The 19,236-nt window shown below is 46.2% G+C and overlaps 2 protein-coding genes across 2 annotated transcripts; one reads left to right on the top strand and one right to left on the bottom strand.

The window, feature by feature from the left end:
* Positions 1-1,476: 1,476 nt before the first annotated feature.
* Positions 1,477-4,208, top strand: INHA (inhibin subunit alpha). Its single transcript, XM_048486738.1, has 2 exons — positions 1,477-1,762; positions 3,451-4,208. Exons 1-2 carry the CDS (start codon positions 1,477-1,479, stop codon positions 4,206-4,208), a joined length of 1,044 nt encoding a protein of 347 aa, XP_048342695.1.
* Positions 4,209-8,863: 4,655 nt separating this feature from the next.
* Positions 8,864-18,966, bottom strand: LOC125427518 (gap junction gamma-1 protein-like). Its single transcript, XM_048487052.1, has 3 exons — positions 18,876-18,966; positions 10,396-11,556; positions 8,864-9,707 (listed from the first exon to the last, which is right to left on the bottom strand). Exons 2-3 carry the CDS (start codon positions 11,537-11,539, stop codon positions 9,700-9,702), a joined length of 1,152 nt encoding a protein of 383 aa, XP_048343009.1. The 5' UTR covers positions 11,540-11,556; positions 18,876-18,966; the 3' UTR covers positions 8,864-9,699.
* Between the last annotated feature and the right edge of the window lie 270 nt (positions 18,967-19,236).

Genomic DNA, 19,236 nt, shown 5'->3' on the forward strand with positions numbered 1-19,236 from the left:
AACCATGAGCCAGAGGGACCAATGAGTTGATTCTAGGCAGCTTTATAATCCAGAGACTCAGCTCTAACTGGACATCCCACTTCCCTCACAGAAGTTAGATGAGGGGGGAGAATCCCACCAACTTGAAACAAAATCTGCTGGAGTCCTCCCAAAACCATATTTGACTCCTTATCTTTACAGCCTAGTGATCCTTATCCCCAGCTGGTCTTCATCCAGGATCACAGCATAGGGGTAAGAGCAGATGTGAAATATGTATTTTTAGCCCTTAACTCCATTTAATGATCCCATTGTACTTAAAACTGATCAAAACTGTTTGCATATTATGTTCATAATCTGTGAAGGAAAAGGATGGACCTTTTCTACACTTGCAATGTATGTTTAAAAGTACAAATCCACTCAACATGCACCAGAATGGTAACTGTATTAGTTGCCGCAAAAGAGCTTTGCTGCCCCGATTTGTTGTTCTGAACAGGTGTGGAGAAAAACAGGCTGTCTCCTTTAGCAGAGGTTTAATGAATGGAAATAAGGAATGGAAGCTTTTGATGCAATGGAACCAAATAACATCCCCCAATAACTGCTTCGGAGCAATCTGATTTTAAACAGACACCTAGAGGGACCAGTTTAAAAGGTGGAAACCCTAGAAGGTTAACACATCTATGTGGTATAAGCTGTCAGGGACCAGAGCCCTATTGCATCCGATGAAATGGGCACCAGTCCATGAAAGTTTAGGTTACAATAAATATGTTAATCTTTAAAGCACACAAAGAGGTTTGTACTTTTAATCTACACGAGTATGATTACAAAACCAGAGGGTCGGACTTTACAGAATACAAAAGCATGATCTCGTGGGTGCATGTTGGTGTACATCGTGTTGACAGTATGTTACCTAGCAGGGCCTTGCACTGTACAAATCTCAGTGATTGAAACAGCGAGAGGCCCTTTAAGAATCCTAGACTGAAGGTCTTTGGATGTGAATGCCTGGGATGCGTGAGGCTGCTCATAGCAGTTATGGGATGATTTCAAGGAGGTTTTTTGGAGAGGGGGCAAAGCCAGGAAGCATTGTTCCTCCAGCACTGCCTGCCTCCTCAGGCCTTGACTGCTTCCCTGTCTCCCTCAGGGAATCCTGCCAAGGAGCCATGTCCCTTAGGCAGCACCGTCCTTGCATTCCAGACGTCTCCTGTGTTTTGCTGCCCAGGAGATAATATTCATGGCTGGCAGACATTTGCGTCAGTGTCAGATACGTCTCAATGCCATAATGCCCCAGCCTCGCTCAGCCAGGAGGTCAGGAAGCTGAAGGAGTTGGGAGGGTTGTGCTCACATGAGAAGAGCCAGATCATTTTGCACTTGAGGGCAGGACCTCTGAACACACCTGAGCCAGCTCTGTCCCACTGAAACTCAGCTTGCCAAAGCCTTATGCATACGCTCACCAAAAGAGCCTGGAGGAATTTTAAGCACTCAGCACATCATCCTTTGCACATGCCGGAACAGAGTGCTTGGCACCTCCTGCCCTTCATCAGCTCCATGCTGACCCTGCTGCTGGCTCTGCTGTCTCCGCCTGCTGTGGCTGGCTGCAGTGAGAGTGAGGTTGACAGGCAACTCATCCTGGCCAAAGTCAAGGCTCATTTCTTGGAGTTCCTTGGTCCTGCACCCCAAGCCAGCGGTGTCCAGGTGGGCCTAAGGGGACTCCACAGGCGACATGCTTCAACTGCCCGCAGCTGGGAGGAAAAAGATACATCTCAAGTGATCATCTTCCCCTCCACAGGTAAGAGAGCACATTATTGGGGAGGGGAGGGTTACTATAGGGGCAAAGGGCAGGCAGGGGTAAAGGGCAGGCACCAATAGACTGCTTTACTAATGTGGCACACCTGATTGGCACCCCATTGATACCAAAATGATAACAGACCTTCCCACTCCAAATATTTCCCACTGCTGGTGTCTCTGGATCTTAGGTATACATTGCTGCCTCTTTGTGGGATTTCTCTGAGAATCTCATGTTCCTCATTCTGTAGACAGTCTTCTGTGTTTATTCAGATATCTGGTTAATTTTGATGGGTTGTGCCTACTAACAGGGTCGCAGCTAGACATTGTGCAGGTTCACTCAGAAGTCCCACTATGTTCAGTGTGGCTTAATTTCAGATAACTGTAGAACTGCTTCCAAATCCATGGGTTTAGCGGGGCAAAACTATTCAGGTTTAGAGAATATATGTGAAACGGGATAAAATCCAAACCTAATACAATTGCCAGGCCGGGAAAGCAGCGTTCTGATGAGGGATATAATGTGGTAAAAATTATGCTCAATGGGATAAATTCTGTGAAAGGGAAAATTACTTAGCTGGGGGAGGGTTTTTTAAAAATAATCTTTTTCAAATGGCTTGGCTCTCTTCTCTGAAGCACTGCAGCGTAAATATGAAGGCATGTTAAGAGAAACAAAAATAAATCCGGCAGTGTCTTTTATTGGCCCCAACAACTTCCGCTGGGGTAAAAACATGCAGGCTCTCATGTGACACAGCAGTCCAGTGCTGGCTTACCCTTGCACCAGTCTAAGTTAATGGGTCTAATAAAACAGAACACTTAACCCAATTTTGAAGCCCTTGTCTATGCTTATATAAATGTCTGCATCTTTGACATTTCCCATGATGGAGCGAGGCAATCAGAACACAGGATTGTGTGCATGTCCACAGATGGGTGGAGGCAGCAGCAAGGCTATATATGTGACGGGGCATTCTCTAAGGTAGTTTCCACATGGGGACAACTTTGTATGGTATCCCCATTGCTGCTTTAGCTTGCCATACAGCACAGTGGCAATAGGGTCTCCACTTGTCAGCCTTTCCCATATTTTCCCTGTCCCCTGTCAGCAACCCCCCCACCCCCACATGGCTTTCCCCGTGCTTTTTAATCAGTAACTGAATATTATGATGATGTTATAACAATATGTTATAACAATATGCATATCAGACTTTCTTATTTCCCAGTTTCCATTTTTTTAAAAGATGTCTCTAATCCCTTTCACAGTGCACTTACAAGGGAAAAGACATGACTCCATAACAACAGGGATTGGACATTTAATTTTTCAAAAAATTGCCAGTTAATAAAACAAAAAAAGCCCCTCAGTAGCAGGAGGGATTGCTGTCACAAGGACATGGGCCAGGAAAATGGCTGCTATGTGAACTGAACAATCCAGACCTTCCCAGCCATATGGCAGCCATCCAGGCTTTGCTTCCATCTTTCTCAAAACTTCTCAGCAAAGCAGGTTTGGGAAAAGATTGGAGAAAAGCCAGGGAAACCCCAAGAGGTTCATGAATGATCCATAATGCTGTGGTGGAATTTGTGGGGGGTGCAATGCAAAAGATAAAGCTGTCAATTTGCCAATCAGATTTCAGAATTGTAGTACCTCAAAAGGCAAATTTCCATGAGCTGAGCCACTTTTGACACCTTTCTCCTCATTTGCAGGTGTGCCATGTGAGCCACCTCAGTCTGATGATCTCCCAGATGACTCCGGAGTTTTCACCTACTTCTTCCAGCCCTCCCCTCATGCCCTGAGCCGTCTGGTGACATCAGCCCAGCTGTGGTTCTACACGGGGCCTGTGAAAGTGCATAGCAGCAGTCTATCAGATGAAGCATCTAACAGCTCCACACCAGGGGCTGAGATCCTGAAGCTCTCCAAAGAAGGCCGGGTCCCAGTGGACACCATGGCGGTGCCAGCCTCGGAGGGCTGGACAGTCTTCCACTTCAGCAACTCCTTCTTACCTTATTTTGACCAGAAGATATTTATGCTTTTAATTTGCTGCCCTGGCTGCCCTTGCATGGCAGATGCTGAAAAGATGCCCTTCCTTGTGGCTACCACCAAACCCAAGAGCCGTGATCGGGCCCCACGCTCCTTGGTGCTGAGGCCGTCAGCTGCCCTCAACCTGCTGCAGAGGCCCTCAGATGATGCCGCAGCCCATGCCAACTGCCACCGGGCCTCTGTCAACATAACCTTTGAAGAGCTGAACTGGAGCCACTGGATTGTGCACCCCAGCAGCTTTGAGTTTCACTACTGCTACGGGAGTTGCTCAGATACCTACCCAAACAAGTCCAACATCCAGCTGTGCTGCGCAGCCCTGGTGAGCACCATAAAATCACTGCGAGTTCGCACCACTACAGATGGGGGCTACTCCTTCCAGTATGACTCCTTGCCCCTGCTCACCCAGGATTGTGTCTGCCTATAGCAAACCAACCTTTTTGCTGCCCAGGCTGTGCTTTTCAGCAAACAAGTTTCCACTCCAGTTGAGCCAATGACCTCTCCTTCCGCCTAAGAGGCACATACTGGACGTAATGAAGGCTACAGGCTTGCAAAGCTTGGCAAACTCATTCTGTTTCCTACCAAGGATTGCCAAGAGATGCCTGCGACTCATCTGTCCAGCGCAAAGACTTCCTTATCTGAGATACATTTAGTTATTCAGTATCCAGTTCAGGCCAGAGGATGTGGTGGGGGGGGGGGGGACTATATGATGCACAATGGCATGTTTCCTTAATTTTCAAGGATTTGGTGTTTTATTAACAGAACAGCAGCCTTAAAGAGCTGCAACAGAAATCAGGAGTGGACGAAAGGCTGCTGTCCTTCATGCTACTTTCCCTCATAGTTATCATCCCCCAAGCTGCATTTTTCCTCCATGGGTTGGAAACAGCTCGGGAGTGAAGGATGTGATTTTCAGCAGACAAATGGCAAGAATGGAAGATTAAACAAACCTCCATTGCTCCTGACTGCGGCTTCAAAGGCTGCTTTTCGGTTAAAAACAATCAGGTAGCTTCATATCTTAGCCTTTGGGTCCTGGGTTGTTTCTGAGCAGAATCAGATTGAGCTTCACTTCCCAATGTCAAACAATGCTTTTGTTGGGGCAAATGACCAAGCGAACTCAAGAGTTGACCCACCCTTTCCTCCTCCTCGATAGCCATAGGATGCCTAAGGGACTGGAGGCTGGGGCAGCTCCTGGAATCTGCAATAGGCCCCCAGGTGAAAAAGAGGCCTGCTGAACCTGCCAAGCTTGCTCATACGCAAAAACCTCTCGGGCAAATTTACCCAGCAAGCTTTCTGGTGTGTCAAGATGCTCAATAAAGAACCAGCCCTCCTCCCTGCATTCCTGCAAAAAAAAAACTCCAGCAGCTGGGCTGGACAATTCAAAGCAGACCCAGTTTGTTGATGGCCCTCATTTCTGACATGCATTTCCTTCTGCTATTCCGGATATTCAGCTTCCTTCTCAGCATTCTTTAAAAAAATGTCCTTCTGCAGGGAGCTGCCCCCCTCAAACACACTGCACAATCCCTCGACAGTTGTCATTCTGACCATTTGCTTTATACACAGAGATGTTCCAGATCGGGAAGGGGGGTTGTATGACCATGGCACCAGAAGGGTTTCTGCCCCTCCCCTGCTATCACCATCATTCCTATCAGAGAACTGAAGGGAAAAGGAAGGTAGACCCATAAGAAAACATGCACACGTTTATCAGGCAGACACCCACATGATGCAACTAATGGAGCACAGGCCAGTCTTAATTGTCCTTTGGTCTGGCATAGACATTTTTAACAGGCATCCTAAACTATGTAAATATTCAGTCTATGAAAGAAAATTGCAGCTAAATTAGAAATGGGGCAGTGATTCAGCTTTTATTGGTCAAAGCACCCATAATAGGATAAAGAGAGGCTGCTGGGGCCAGAAGTCTACCAATCCTGCTGCTTGCAGCGATCAAATGCCTGCAACCAGTACGTGGTGTGCATGCCAGAATGTGGGAGTCCCCTTACATTGTTGAACTTTGTATCACAATCAGATGTTTGACATTTTAATATTTCCAAAATGCTCTAAGTTATATAAACTTTAAAAAATAAAATTAAATAAAAGTATCGGTCTGGAAATTCCGTATCACACAACTCCGTATCACGCATTAGAAAAAATTCTGTTCCTAGATATCCTGTTATCATCCATTGTGGTAAGCAAAGGCTGGAGACAGCTTGAAAGGTGAACCAGCACAATTAATTCCTGGTTTCAATAATAGGAGTCTGTAAGTGTGGCCATGCAAATCACTCAAATGTTGGATGGGCAGCGGGCACCAGGGTAAGTGGCAGACTAGAGGTGGACAAGGCAAACACAAACAGGATGAGCAGCATCACCCATGTGGCCAGCACCATGCCCGCTTTAGAGGAAGCATGCAATAATGGTCTGATTTCCCAGGCTAAAATGCAAAGATTTGTCAGCAGAGGGCACCAGTGAACCGATTCTGCTGATTACTGATTGTGACTACTAACTGATTGTGACTACTAACCGCTAATTTCCAGCTTGTACTCTTTCTTGCTTCAAGTATCTCATCATTCCCTGAGAGACATTAAGGTGGGGGGTGGGGGGGAAACAATGCTGCTTCCTTACACAGAGCAGTGATTGGCAGAGAGAAGAAACACATACATAGATCTGATCTGTTTCCCTGTTGGGTTTTCACAGGCTGAGCTGAGAATTTTTGCACAGATCTGAAACCATTCCACTTCTGACTTTGTACCCCATTGCTATCCAGTCTCTTTACCATCAAGAGGCAGGAAATCAAGGTGCTTACCTATTCAATTTAACCGATTCAGAGCCTCAGGTGTCAGGACTGAGGGCTGTAAAGCAGGTAGACATCTTCCCTAAGCCTCTGCTTTGAGATCCAAGACATTAAAGTTCCTCACCCTCAGGTTCAGTTAGCAATGCCTTCATGTCATACAGGATAAACTACTCCTTCCTGTGGATATTACATAGCAGATGAAGATCCCTGCCCTTCATAGGATCCGGCCCAGCACTTTCCCTGTCTAATCCAAGGAGGTTGGGGTCATTTTCTCTTCCATATGCTCCACTCAGATGAGTAAGATGAACAACCCAGAACTCATCCTTCTCTTTGTCTTACTTTTGCAAAGTCCAGTTCACCACAAAGGCAGAGTGTACAATAATGTTTCATTAATACAAGCTGCACTGAGGGATGAGGACAGTACTGTAGGCGCAGAGTATATTCTGGGGATTCTTTAAATCCTTATAGAAAATTGCTCTCTCCTTAATTGTATGGATTTTATAATTCTGTTTAAATCATAACCAATTGAATTAAAAGCATGTAGGCCTTTTGCTCTTTGCCCTTCTTTCCTATTGCTAACCAGAACTGTAACAGCCTTGATGAATACCCTCTGTTCTAACTAACTCCTTTGGAATCAAGAAGATGTTAAACTATGTTGTCTTTGAGGTCTTCTTGTCCTCAATGGCACCATTCTGTAGGCGCAGAGTATATTCTGGAGATTATTGAAACCCTATAGAAAATGGCTCTTTTCTTTAATTAAAGTAACTTTAGGCTTTTATATTACAGCCATGATTAAATAAAGCAAAAGGCCTACATGCTTTTAATTCAATTGGTTATGATTTAAACACAGAATTATAAAATCTATACAATTAAGGAGAGAGCAATTTTCTATAAGGATTTAAAGAATCCCCAGAATATACTCTGCACCTACAGTACTCCCCTTACAGGGCTTGAACATCCAACGCACAGATGAAGAGAATGCCAAACTGGTGCCAGGGCCCATTGACAGAGCATCTAGTTCAATCTAGCTGTCTCAGTCTATTTTAATGTTGAAGCTTCATACTGGAGAACTCCCATGTGATACTTTTTAGACTTCTGGTAAAGGAATATTCCAACGGTTCCCCGCCTTGCCCATACAAACTTAGTACACCAGGAAGCAGATTCCATGCCAGCCTTTTTACATACTTGCTAGTTTTAGTGTGTGGGAAAAGTTTTATGTAGGGAAACGTTCGAGCATTTGATCCTCCTTCTGAAATGTGAAATCTACAGCCTGGTAAAACGCACCATGTGGCTCGGAATGGGAAGAGGCCTGAAAAGACTTCCTAGGAACACCTTGCCTGAAGGGCGCTGCAGAACAGCCCAGCAGAAGGATGAGGTTCTTAGCTTGGAGGTCTTGCTCAGGCCTCAGACCAAAGGGAGGGGCTCAATAGGATACAGAATTTTCTCCTCCTTCCTCGGCTCAGCTTCCAGGCATCCAAAGGAACCCTCCCTAGGCTGCTCCCTCTCACCCTGCGATTAGTGGTTCTTTAAATGTGAGTCACGGCTCCCTTGAAGCTGGGTCACAAGACCAGGACAGAGACGAAGGAACAGGCTGAGATCTTACGGGAGACTCCAGGTCGCTTGCTGGCAAGCTCAGGTCTACCACTCCATGAAGTCCAAAACAGACTCTCTTTTTTTCTCTTCCTTTAAGCTGCCTATGTGACACAAATGATTGGAGTAATGTTAAATGTGTTTAGTATTAACTGATGTCAGATTCCTCCTGGGACCTAAGGGGGAGGTACTTTGCAGTTGGGCCCTAATGACGCACAATACTTTTAGAAGTCCTGAAAAGTGAAGTGAGTGAGAAGTTTGGGAATCAGAGATTTAATGCTGGTTTCTGCCCAACGCCCATTTCCTGCTGCCCTCACTGATCCCTCACAACTTCCACATCTCACAAGCGAAGAGCTCTCAGAGGAACAGGGCTTGGGCACTTCCCTGAAGTCATCCCCTGGGACAGGTGGGACCACATCCTCATTATCATGTTGACAGAATAATTAATCATCACCTGCTTCTTCCCTCTTCCATTGCTTTTCCCTGGCAAGGTAATGCTGTGTTAAACAGACCACTGGTCTGACTCAGATCGAGGCAGCTCCTTAGATTATTATAGCATCCGTGGAACTATTTCACTTTCCAACTCCTCTGATGAGTTTTAAGGAGCTCACTGCAGCATCCCATTGCCACATCGTCACACAAACCCTCCAACCCACCCCCTTCCCCTTTATGGCTGCAGGGGGGAAAAAAAGTCAGGATACTCAGAATTTCTAGAAAACAATCTCCTGATTTTTACCAAATATATATATATATGCATGTGTATAAAAAAAGCAAAACTTCATAACTAGTCCAGTAAAATTAACAAAAGACAAAAATAAAAATACATTGTACATCAATCACTGAGATGATCAAAATGTTACTGCAGTCCCACTCCAATGGATGGGGGGAGGGGACCCCAGGACAGTACCCTATAGAGAGCAAAACGACAAATGATGTCCAGAAGCTGGCATCTTGGAATGTAACTGAGATATCTTTGGCCCAACCACCGATAGCTTTCATAATCTGGGAAGAGGAGAAGAAGAAAAGAAAGAGGATGCCATATTTGTGCCTGGCGATGTAAATAAATCCAGGAAGTTGTGCCCATCTTGTTTTCTCCTCCGCCCGCGTCTCCAATAACCTCCATGAGGAACAGTGGGGAACCAGCTACGTACCCATCTACCCAGTCCCACCTAAAGGAAGACATCCCCTACTGGAGACAACCAGCAGGGAAGGGGGGCAAAATAGCACCTCTATGAAGTATTACTCTACATAGTAAAAAAATAAGTTTCCCATTTAGACCCTTAAAGAAAGGCACACATTCACATACATACACAGAGCTAGGATTCCAGCGGAGTCCTACAACAGCCTCCCAACCCCCCAAAGGCCAAAAATGTTGAGACTTGTATCTTTCCCCTTCTTTTTTCCTCAGGAATCAAGAGTCCGTTCCACCCACACTGTCAGGGCATTTTCAAACTTCAGGCTAGGAGCGAGACATTCACATTGCCAATTCCTCACAGACGCTTCCTGTAGTCATTTGTGCAGCTGCCCAGTGAGGCCCAGTGTTTCAAAGACCTGGGGAAAGGGAGGAAAAGTAGATTGTGATTCTCATGCTGACTTCAAAAACAGGTCTTGTACCCCCACATATGCTGGTTTCTCCTCCACCCTGATGGACACCTAATTATCCTACCGTGCCACCCATAAGAACTACTTTACAGATTATGTGACAGCTCCAGAGCACCATTCATCTCTACCACATGTCAGTCAGTATGTATGTACCACAGTGCACACACGCACCATCTGGACATCAATGTACCTGGCCTACTGCACAGAGCAGCTGTATTAGGCAAACTATGCAGAGAGATAAAAGGAGTAGATACTACTTATTCATTGCAGGAATTCAACCTCACCACTCCCTAAGTGTGGATATCTGCTTTCCTTGGTGTCCACTACACCTCCTGCCAGCCACCACTGTTTATAAGTGGCCAGATATGTGGCTTTAATCCAAGCCATTTTCTGATCAAAATTGCTCAAAGACATGGTTCTTTCCAAGGCTCATTCATTCAGTTTGACCTATCCAGTGCCTCAGAACCCAAATAACACAATTACACACCATTGCATGCTAAGAGCACCCTTAACCTTTGTGGCTAGGATGGAGCCTGGCAGCATCACAAATTCGTGCTCTTCATGGCTGGAATAGATTAACTTTGCCAGGATGGCAGAGCCAGCTGCCAGAGGAGAGCCCACTGCCGACCCAACTCACCAGTAGTCCGCTCACAGGCTGCTCCTTCCTTCTCATGTGCCAAGTTGAGACGGTTCTGCTCCGCAGCCAGGCCATTTGACTCAGGGCTGCTGCTACGCGAAGGGCTGGCAGTATCCAGTGGCTGGAAGTGGAAAGCCATTTCCAGGTGCTCCTGTGCCATCCTAAGGTGCTTGCGTAGCCGTTCCAGTTCATGACTCGGGAGGCCCGGTGGAACAGCATAGCGTTCAGTGGCCATGCCGGCCAAGCTCTCTCCACCATAGGCCAGTTTGTTCTTGGCTAGTTGGTTCTTTGAGGACTCCTTCTTGAGAGAATGGTAGGTTGGGGGTGCGCTGGGATCCTTTTGGGCATAGGGGTGCCTGTGAGCAACACTGGCATCCTTGTCAGAGCTCCGGAACGCATCCATGATCCCGCCCACACCCAGGTGGCACAGCTCACAGATATTGAGAAACAGACAAAGGCCACTCACAGCATACATGATGAGGAGGAAGATTGTTTTCTCAGTGGGACGGGAGACAAAGCAGTCGACAGTGTGGGGACAGGGACTCCGGCTGCACACATATGAGGGGTTTACTTCAAAACGGTACAGAACATACTGCCCCAGCAGAAAGCCCACCTCCAATGTAGAGCGGCACAGCAGCTGCAGCACGTATGCAGTCATCAGCCCGTCATCCTTGATCCGCCGACGGCCATCATGTCTCTGGTCCTTGGCTACCTTCATGTCTTTCTCTGGCTCCACCTCCTCAAAGATCATGGGATCTTCCTCACCATTGTCCTCCTTCTCCTCATAGTCACGGACTGCACCACGGCGCACCACAGGTGCTCGGTTTCTTTGAGGGGGCTGACGTGAGAGTCGGTGCAATGCAAATCCCAGGTACATCACAGAGGGAGTGGCTATCGAGATGATCTGGAAGATCCAGAAACGGACATGCGAGAGCGGAGCAAAGGCATCGTAGCAGACGTTCTCACAGCCTGGCTGCTGGGTGTTACACACAAACTTGCTCTGCTCATCATAGTAGATGGACTCGCCCCCCACAGCAGTGAGCACAATGCGAAAGACGATCAGTACAGTAAGCCACACTTTCCCCACAAAAGTTGAATGTTGGTTGATCTCCTCTAGGAGGCGTGTCAGGAAACTCCAACTCATCCTGGCTCAGCTCAGGCCTGCAGCCAAACACACAGAAACAGAGTAAGCAGAACGTTCAGCAGAAGTTACATCATAAGCTTTCCTGTTAACTCCCAAGGGCCCTAGACAAGAAACAACTCACAACTCCACCCAACTTGAGTCCACAAAACCCACGGACAACAGTCATTCATAGCATAATTCCACACATCTTCAAAAAATGTGAACCATAAATTAGTCACAATCCTTTTGACAGTGCTATCCAACTGAGCCCCTTAAGGGCCAGCAAATGAGGGCTGCTTCACAAATCCTTTTTTACACAGGTGAAAGCCAACCACTTTATGAGTACACCTCCTGTGCCCGCCCACCCCTTCACACCACCAAAGGGTTTTTCCCCATCTTTTAAAAAGTGGAACTAGCTATATCATTGCAGTGTTATAACAATGTGGGGGCAGGGGTGTCAAACATGCAGCCAGGGGACACATCTGGCCCCTTGAAAGGGCTTATCAGGTCTGTGAGCCAGCTGAAGCGTGCGCGCACACACTCACTCCCAATCTGGCCTGGTGATCCCATGCTCACCAGACCAGATTGAGGGGGCTTTGCCTCAGCTGGGTCGCGTGCTCGAAAAGCCCTCTCAAGCGGAGGTAGCCACCCCCCTCAAGTGCCAATCTGGGCTGGGGAGCCTCTTGGGGGCTCACCAGCCAAGGCAGTCAACCCCCCACCCCCAGGGGGCCAGCTCGACAAAGTCATTTATGTTATATCCAGCCCTCATAACAAATGAGTTTGATACCCATGATGTAGGGATTTAGCAACTACCAATTCTATAAAGAAGCCAGCAGAAAGACTGCATGGGTGTGAGCCACAGTGGTTGTGAAGGAAAATGGTGACGACATGGGAGATGAGCTCTGAAAATGCAGCTTCCCATCTGCACAGTGATCAAACCCACTTGCAATACAATCATACCAAAGAAGGTTTGAGGAAAATTTATGTGAGGCAGTAAAAAGCCTAGAAGGAGGAGGGTGGCACACTAATGCCCTCCGGGGATAGGGCGGTATAGCAAGTTTAATTAATAATAATAATAATAATAATAATAATAATAATAATAATAATAATAATAATAATAATAATAATAATGATGATGATGATGATGATGATGATGATGATGATGATGATGATGCTATGTGGAACCCCCCCCCCCCCCCGGCCATAAGCTGCAATTCAAAAAGCAAGGCAAGCTCAACACCTGTGTGGGAAGCAGCCTACGTTTACAAGCAAGCCTATAATACAGATAAATGTGCAAAATCCTTGCCAATGATCATGACTTGCTGCCACGGGGAAAAGCCATGGTAAACAAAGTCAGTGCCGTGTAATATCAGATGAGTGGTGATGACTCACAGCTTAGCCTTCCCACCCCAAAACTAGCCTCCCAGTCATAAACTTCTGAGGACACTGGACATTCCCCTCCCATCTCTCCTCAAAGATCACAGGCCCGTTCCTGGGAAGCCAATGAAGGCCCTCTCCTCAAAAGTCCACAGCTCAGTTTGCTACATAAACAAAATACACATAACCGCAACATGCACAAATTTATAAGTGATGCTTGACAAAGCTGGTGTGTGTGTGTGTGTGTGTGTGTGTGTGTGTGTGTGTGTGTGTGTGTGTGTGTGTGTGTGTGTGTGTGTGTGTGTGTGTGTGTGTGTGTGAGAGTTATGGAACCAAGTATCTGGAAATGCCACGCATGGGTGGTGCTTCCTGCCCTGCCTCCTTAAAGATCCAACAGCCCAGAGGCTGAATGCAGGGGTTTGGCACAACTGCCTCCATTGAAGGCTTGTCTCAGAGGTTGGATGAATGCCACATCCTGGAGTGCTGGGATGGGCGTGATGCTCCAGCGATCGCATACAATATAGTATCCTGAAGTAAAGGAGGCACCCACCCAGTAGCAGCCCTGAGGGAGAAGCTGATGCTATGCTTATCCTCAGCATGGCCAAGGTGAAGGGCTGCAGGATGCCCAGTTGCTCTGCTTCCTGCTTCAATCACCATGCTTCAATCACTGAGGAAGAGGGCTTCGGTGGCTGGAGATGTGGTTAAGGTGCAGAACCCAAGCCCTGCTGTCTAGTTATCTGAACATCACACACTCGCATACAAAGGTGCAAAGGTGAATTCACACCAACAACAAAAGAAACACACATGCTATCAGATTTAGTTCATGAAGGAGAAATCATACCATTACAAAACTTAATAGAATTGGGTGGGAGAGAGAATTGGCTGGCAATAAGAGGATTATGGAAAAAATTAAGGAGATATAGAATAAAAGGTGAATGTATAATGAATCAATGGTTAAGACTCCATGAAACAATGAAAGGGAAGATTATAGGAGTAGTTTACAAATATATAGTAGAGGATAAAGAATTTATGATAAGAACGTTGAAACAAAAATGGGAAAAAGATTATTTCTTAGATGAAGAAAAAATAGAAAGAATAATGGATAGTATGAAGAAGATAAAGATTGAAAAATATGTGGAATTAGAAAGAAAGGTCATACTTAAATGGTACAGAACCACAATACAGCTAGCTATATATGATTAAAGGATTAATGCCAATGTGTTGGCATTGTGGAGAAAAAGGAGGCATATTATATACATATGTGGATAGAATGCAAAGTAGTGAAAAAGTTTTGGGAGAATATTTTAAAATATGTAGAACTACTGGTAAAAGTAAAAATTGATGTAAATAAAGAATTATTAATTGTGGGGATAATGGCAGACATTAGAGTGAATAGAAGTTTGGAACCAATGTATAAAATAATGATTAAGAGCAGCACCTGCTTAGTATTGAAGTTGGGCTGGAAGGAGAAATGAAATAAAAAATGGACAGTTTCAAGATGGTTGGAATATATATGGGAACAAATACAGCTAGAGATATTTGAAAGACTGACAAAAAATATTTTATGGAAAGAAAAAAATAGAAGATATTAAGAAGATATGGACAGTGTATAAAGAATGGATTGAAGATGCCAGATTTAACGAAGAGCCATGGAACAAGAGAATAAGAAGAATGAACCTTCTGCTGCTTGCATGAAAAAAATCAATAAAGAGAAGGGGGGAGGGGGGTGAAAATGGAAAAAATGTATAGATGAAAGAAAAATACTAAATGTAACAAATGTATAAATATTCTATACAATAAAAAAATTATAAAAAAAAGAAACACACATGCTAGTAACAGTACAATAGAATATTGCTCCCACCTTTTCCACATGATTTTACTCAGTAAAGTCTACATTACAAAACACCAGAGGGTTTTTTCCCCTTAAACCAGGGGTCCCCAAACTATGGCCCGGGGGCCAAATGTGGCCCCCTGAAGGCATTTATCCGGCCCGCCGGGCATGGCAGCGATGGCTCCATTCATGTGCAGTGGGGGCTCGAGGGAGAGGAGGAACTGGCCACAACGGCCATTGATTGCAGTTACATGATGGCACCCCCAAATCTCCATGCATTTTCTGACCCAGAGTTGGAAACCTTACATGTGGCAACGCCTGCTCCGCCCTTCCCTCTCGGATAATCCATGTGTTGCTCTCAGGCTTTCTGTTCCGCCTCACTCCCATTGGCTGGCGAATCACTCGCTGGCTGCTAGGGAGGAAGAACCCAGGAAGATACCTAATCCTGGGTTAGATGGAATGCTTCATTGGGAAAGTTCTGCTTTTTTTTTTTTTTTACAGGGGAAGGTATTCCACAGCCTCCCCAACAATATTTGGAGCCCACCCTGTACTTGACATACTTTGGTCACTGTTCTAAAAACAGACCATGACAGAAAGGCTGAAAGGTGAAATCAAACATTTTACAATCATTTGTGCACAGGAATTTGTTCATAGTTTTTTTTAGTCCGGCCCTCCAACAGTCTGAGGGACAGTGAACTGGCCCCCTGTTTAAAAAGTTTGGGGACCCCTGCCTTAAACTGTCACGGTCTCAGAGATGGACAGAGGCATCCTAGGAAGGGGAAGAGCAGGACCGGTGCCTGTAGCATTCTCATAAACAAGATAAGGACTTCTCTGAACAATCGCACTGGTCTTCCGAGAAGCCTGTACTGCTGCTTTCCTACTTTGGATGGTTGTTTTGTTCTGTCTGTTGGTTGCTGGTTGTACACTGCTCTGAGCCCTTCGGGGGAGGGCGGGTTACAAATATAAAGAAATAAAATAAATACTTTAATGTCCTCATATTACAGTTTGTATCCAAGTACAGGTAGTTGAATAGAAAATGCATGCACCAGCTATCAACAGCAACAGCCTCACCCATTCATGTTCACTTTTCTCGCATATATTTTAAAGATATCTCTATCTGAAGAACTATAATGCATATGTTGTATTCTGTTATCTACATCCAAATAAAAGGCTGAAACATGAGAAGCCCTCAATGTGAACAGCACAGCAGTTAAAGTATTTGGTGTAATGAATGCACTTTCTGTGAATACTACTTTCTGTACACTGAAGCACGCAAGAACACTCAAACTGTCTCAGGAAGTTCTGCAATCAAGCCAGCTCTTTGCGGCTTGAGAGGAATGAGAACTATGCATGATCTGAAACTTCCCATCCCAGGGCAGTTGGATCCCTGTGCAGCTACCATCCAGGTGGGAAGTACAGACCAAAGTATCTCCTCCTATGCCTCCTGTTTAAGAGGACCTACTGAGAATAAAGGAGAACGGTAAATTTAGGATTGCTTGGAAGCTAATCAGTCTGTTAGAGCTTTTTGGGATAAGTAATGCAGTAATGGTACCAACAGCCAACTTAGCCTCACCCTTGCAAAGCAGCCTTATTTATTTACAAAGGCTGATTCCGCATGGGACAAAAACAGCAGTGTGAAAAAGGCGTGAAAATGGTGTAAAAGGGTTTAAAACGGTGTAAAAGGGTTTACACTGTTTTCACACTGTTTTCACACCACTGTTTTTGGCCCATGCGGAATCAGCCTTAATTTACATCCCATTTTTCTGCCCAGCAGGGACTCCAAGTGGTCTAATTTTCCTCTCCTCCACGTTATCCTCACAACCACCCTGCGAGATAGCCCAAGAAGTACATCCACAAAAAACACTAGTCCACAATATTCTCCACAAATGCTCTTCCTACCTCTGTGAGTCTGGAAAAAAAGAATAGAGCCAACTCTTTTACTTTGTTTGACTGTCTGAAGGTGATTCTTAGGGAAGGTTACCAGCTGACAAGTTTATTTACAAATCTGTATTCAAAGAAAGTGGCAAGGGCATCGCAAATTGTGACAAGAAGCTTATGAAAATCATTCTTCTCTCCGCAAATGTCAGTCAGGACTAACCCACCCTTTCAGTCAGCACAAGACTTTGTTCAATTCAACACACACACAGAGTTGAGAATCAGATCAATACTGGCCATATGCCTAGAGTTTTGGGGCAGAGCCAATTTAGGGGCTAGCCTGAATGCAGAGGCACAGCAAGGTTCAGAAAGGGGAACTATTTGAAGGCAAGGTCTGCCAAAGAATGAAAATGGAATGCCTCCCCAGTTCCCACAGCCCAGCCAGGTCATTTCAAATCATCCTGTGCTGGTTCTGATGTCTGGATCTTTGTGGCTGAGGGGAATGTGAACTTGCCATAGCACCAGGCTAAAGGAGCAGAGCAGCCGCTACATGACAATAATCAAGCCTGGCCTCCCCAGGAAGCTGCGGGACAATGTGTCCTGTCTAAGGGCTATGTCAATTACATGGCACAAATTCTTGTTTGCCAACAAGTGTATATTTCCTGGGAAGCTGGTGCCAATTCCAACTCCACCATGAGTGTACTAGCACGATGCAAGCACATGCAAATGCAATACAGAGGAAACTTCAAAAGGTAAAGTGCGAGGATTCAGAATCCACTCTGCAAAACGGATAATGTGACTCTCATGTCTGTTTAGGGAAGTGGTGGCAAACCTGTGGCACTCCAGATGTTCATGGACTACAATTCCAATCAGCCCCTGCCAGCATGGCCAATTGGCCATGGTGGCAGGGGCTGATGGGAATTGTAGTCCATGAACATCTGGAGTGCCACAGGTTCACCACCACTGGTTTAGGGCTTGGTGGTGCCCTGTACCTTCAAAATTCAAGCTGTGAGGACTAGTGTAGTGGTCAGTGTCAGACTAGGAACTTGAAAAGCAAGGTTTGAATAAGGAAGTTTGCTGAGTGGCCCTGGGCCAATCACTCCCTGTCTGCCTAACCTACCTCACAAAAGTGTAGCTGTGAGGATAAAACAAAGGTGTAGAGAACAATGCTGTAATGTGCTCCAGGTCCCCTTTGGGAAGAAAAGTCAGGTACAACTATTTAAAATAAATACGAAATAAGGTTTCACCATTTACTGCCCGCTACTGCAAAGACAGCCTGTGAATCATGAATGGTGGCCCACCCAAGGTTTCCAAAAGACCTTTGTTGGTGACAGACACTGGCTGCAGAAACTGGTATGCTATCAAAGCACCAAGCAAACTACCATATGTCCCTGGTAGGTTGCATCTGGGTTGGTGGATCATAAACTGGGGAGATACATTCTAATCCAGCCTCTTTACTTACATTCCTTTTGGAGAAAACTAATTGTATCCCATTAACAACCATCAGTCTCCTGGCCTAGGTAAAGGACACAGCATGTCATTTTCAGTATTCCACCAGCAGCTCAGAAACGGGTCTCTCATGTTTCCTTAATTGCATCTTGCTCTCAAACAAAGCCACATACAAGGCGGGCAGGAGTCATTTGGGGAAAGGGCCTCCCATGCACCCACCACCACATGGGCTTCTACTTTGCTAATCGGAAGGACATGCTCAGGATCGTTTATGAGGCACCAATAACATATGAGCATTCTTTCTTTACCACAGACACAATCAAGGTGCTTTCAAAGTGAATTTAACCCCAGCACCTCACCCCTTCTTTTTATGAATGGGGATTCTAAATAGCATTAATGGTCTGTGATGTAAAATCAAAGAACCGTTAATTAATCCGAAGCAAAAGCACTGTGTTTTCAGGCATGGACATGGGGTTAGCTTTGCTAGATTCGAGCCCTATAGCCCTTACAGATCAGCAAGATTTTGCGGGTTCCACTCGTCAAATACAAGGCTAGCGTTAGCATTGTAACACAAAGAAATGAAACTCCTCAAAATGCAGATTATGGGAAGTGCGCCCCGCCCCAATTTTTAGGGTCGGGAAGATATTTGAGAAACCAAATAAACACACGGGGCCCCCCAAAATAGAAGACTCTTCCTCGTTAGCAGCAGAGCGTCCCCCACCACGCCACGCAAGAAGCCCCCCAGCCCAGGAAAACCGAGAAGTCCCCCCCCAAAAAAACCCAGGCCCCAAAGAATCTCCCCGCTACCCCCAGCCTCACACTCACAGCGTGGCCGTCGGTGCAACCTCACAAAGACTCCCGCCCGGCGGCAATCCCTCTCCTCCCGCCCGCCCGAACAAAGGGGCCCTAGATGGTCGCCGCCCCCGCCCCCGCGCCACGCCTCGCCAGGGACCCCCGCCCCCTTCTCCTCCTCCTCCTCCCCCTCCCTGCCAGGGAGACTCCCAGCCTGGCTGGGGAGAGGCAGGCGGGCAAAAAGCCCGCGGGCTCAAGGCGGGCGCGCGACACGTCGCCAAGCAGCCACAACCTGGCCCGCCCGGGAGCAGGAGGAAGAGCCGCCTCCCGTGCATATCGACCCCTGCTGTCTAGCTGTGCTGTGGAGGAAGGTGTGCCGGAGTTGGCGTCGCTG

The sequence above is a fragment of the Sphaerodactylus townsendi genome, linkage group LG02, assembly GCF_021028975.2.
Source record: "Sphaerodactylus townsendi isolate TG3544 linkage group LG02, MPM_Stown_v2.3, whole genome shotgun sequence".
NCBI lineage: Eukaryota > Metazoa > Chordata > Lepidosauria > Squamata > Sphaerodactylidae > Sphaerodactylus > Sphaerodactylus townsendi.

Coding starts and splice junctions, on each gene's coding strand:
- INHA (XM_048486738.1), top strand. CDS start 1,477: ATGCCGGAACAGAGTGCTTGGCACCTCCTGCCCTTCATCAGCTCCATG. Junction 1,763..3,450: donor GATCATCTTCCCCTCCACAG/GTAAGAGAGCAC, acceptor CCTCATTTGCAG/GTGTGCCATGTGAGCCACCT.
- LOC125427518 (XM_048487052.1), bottom strand. CDS start 11,539: ATGAGTTGGAGTTTCCTGACACGCCTCCTAGAGGAGATCAACCAACAT.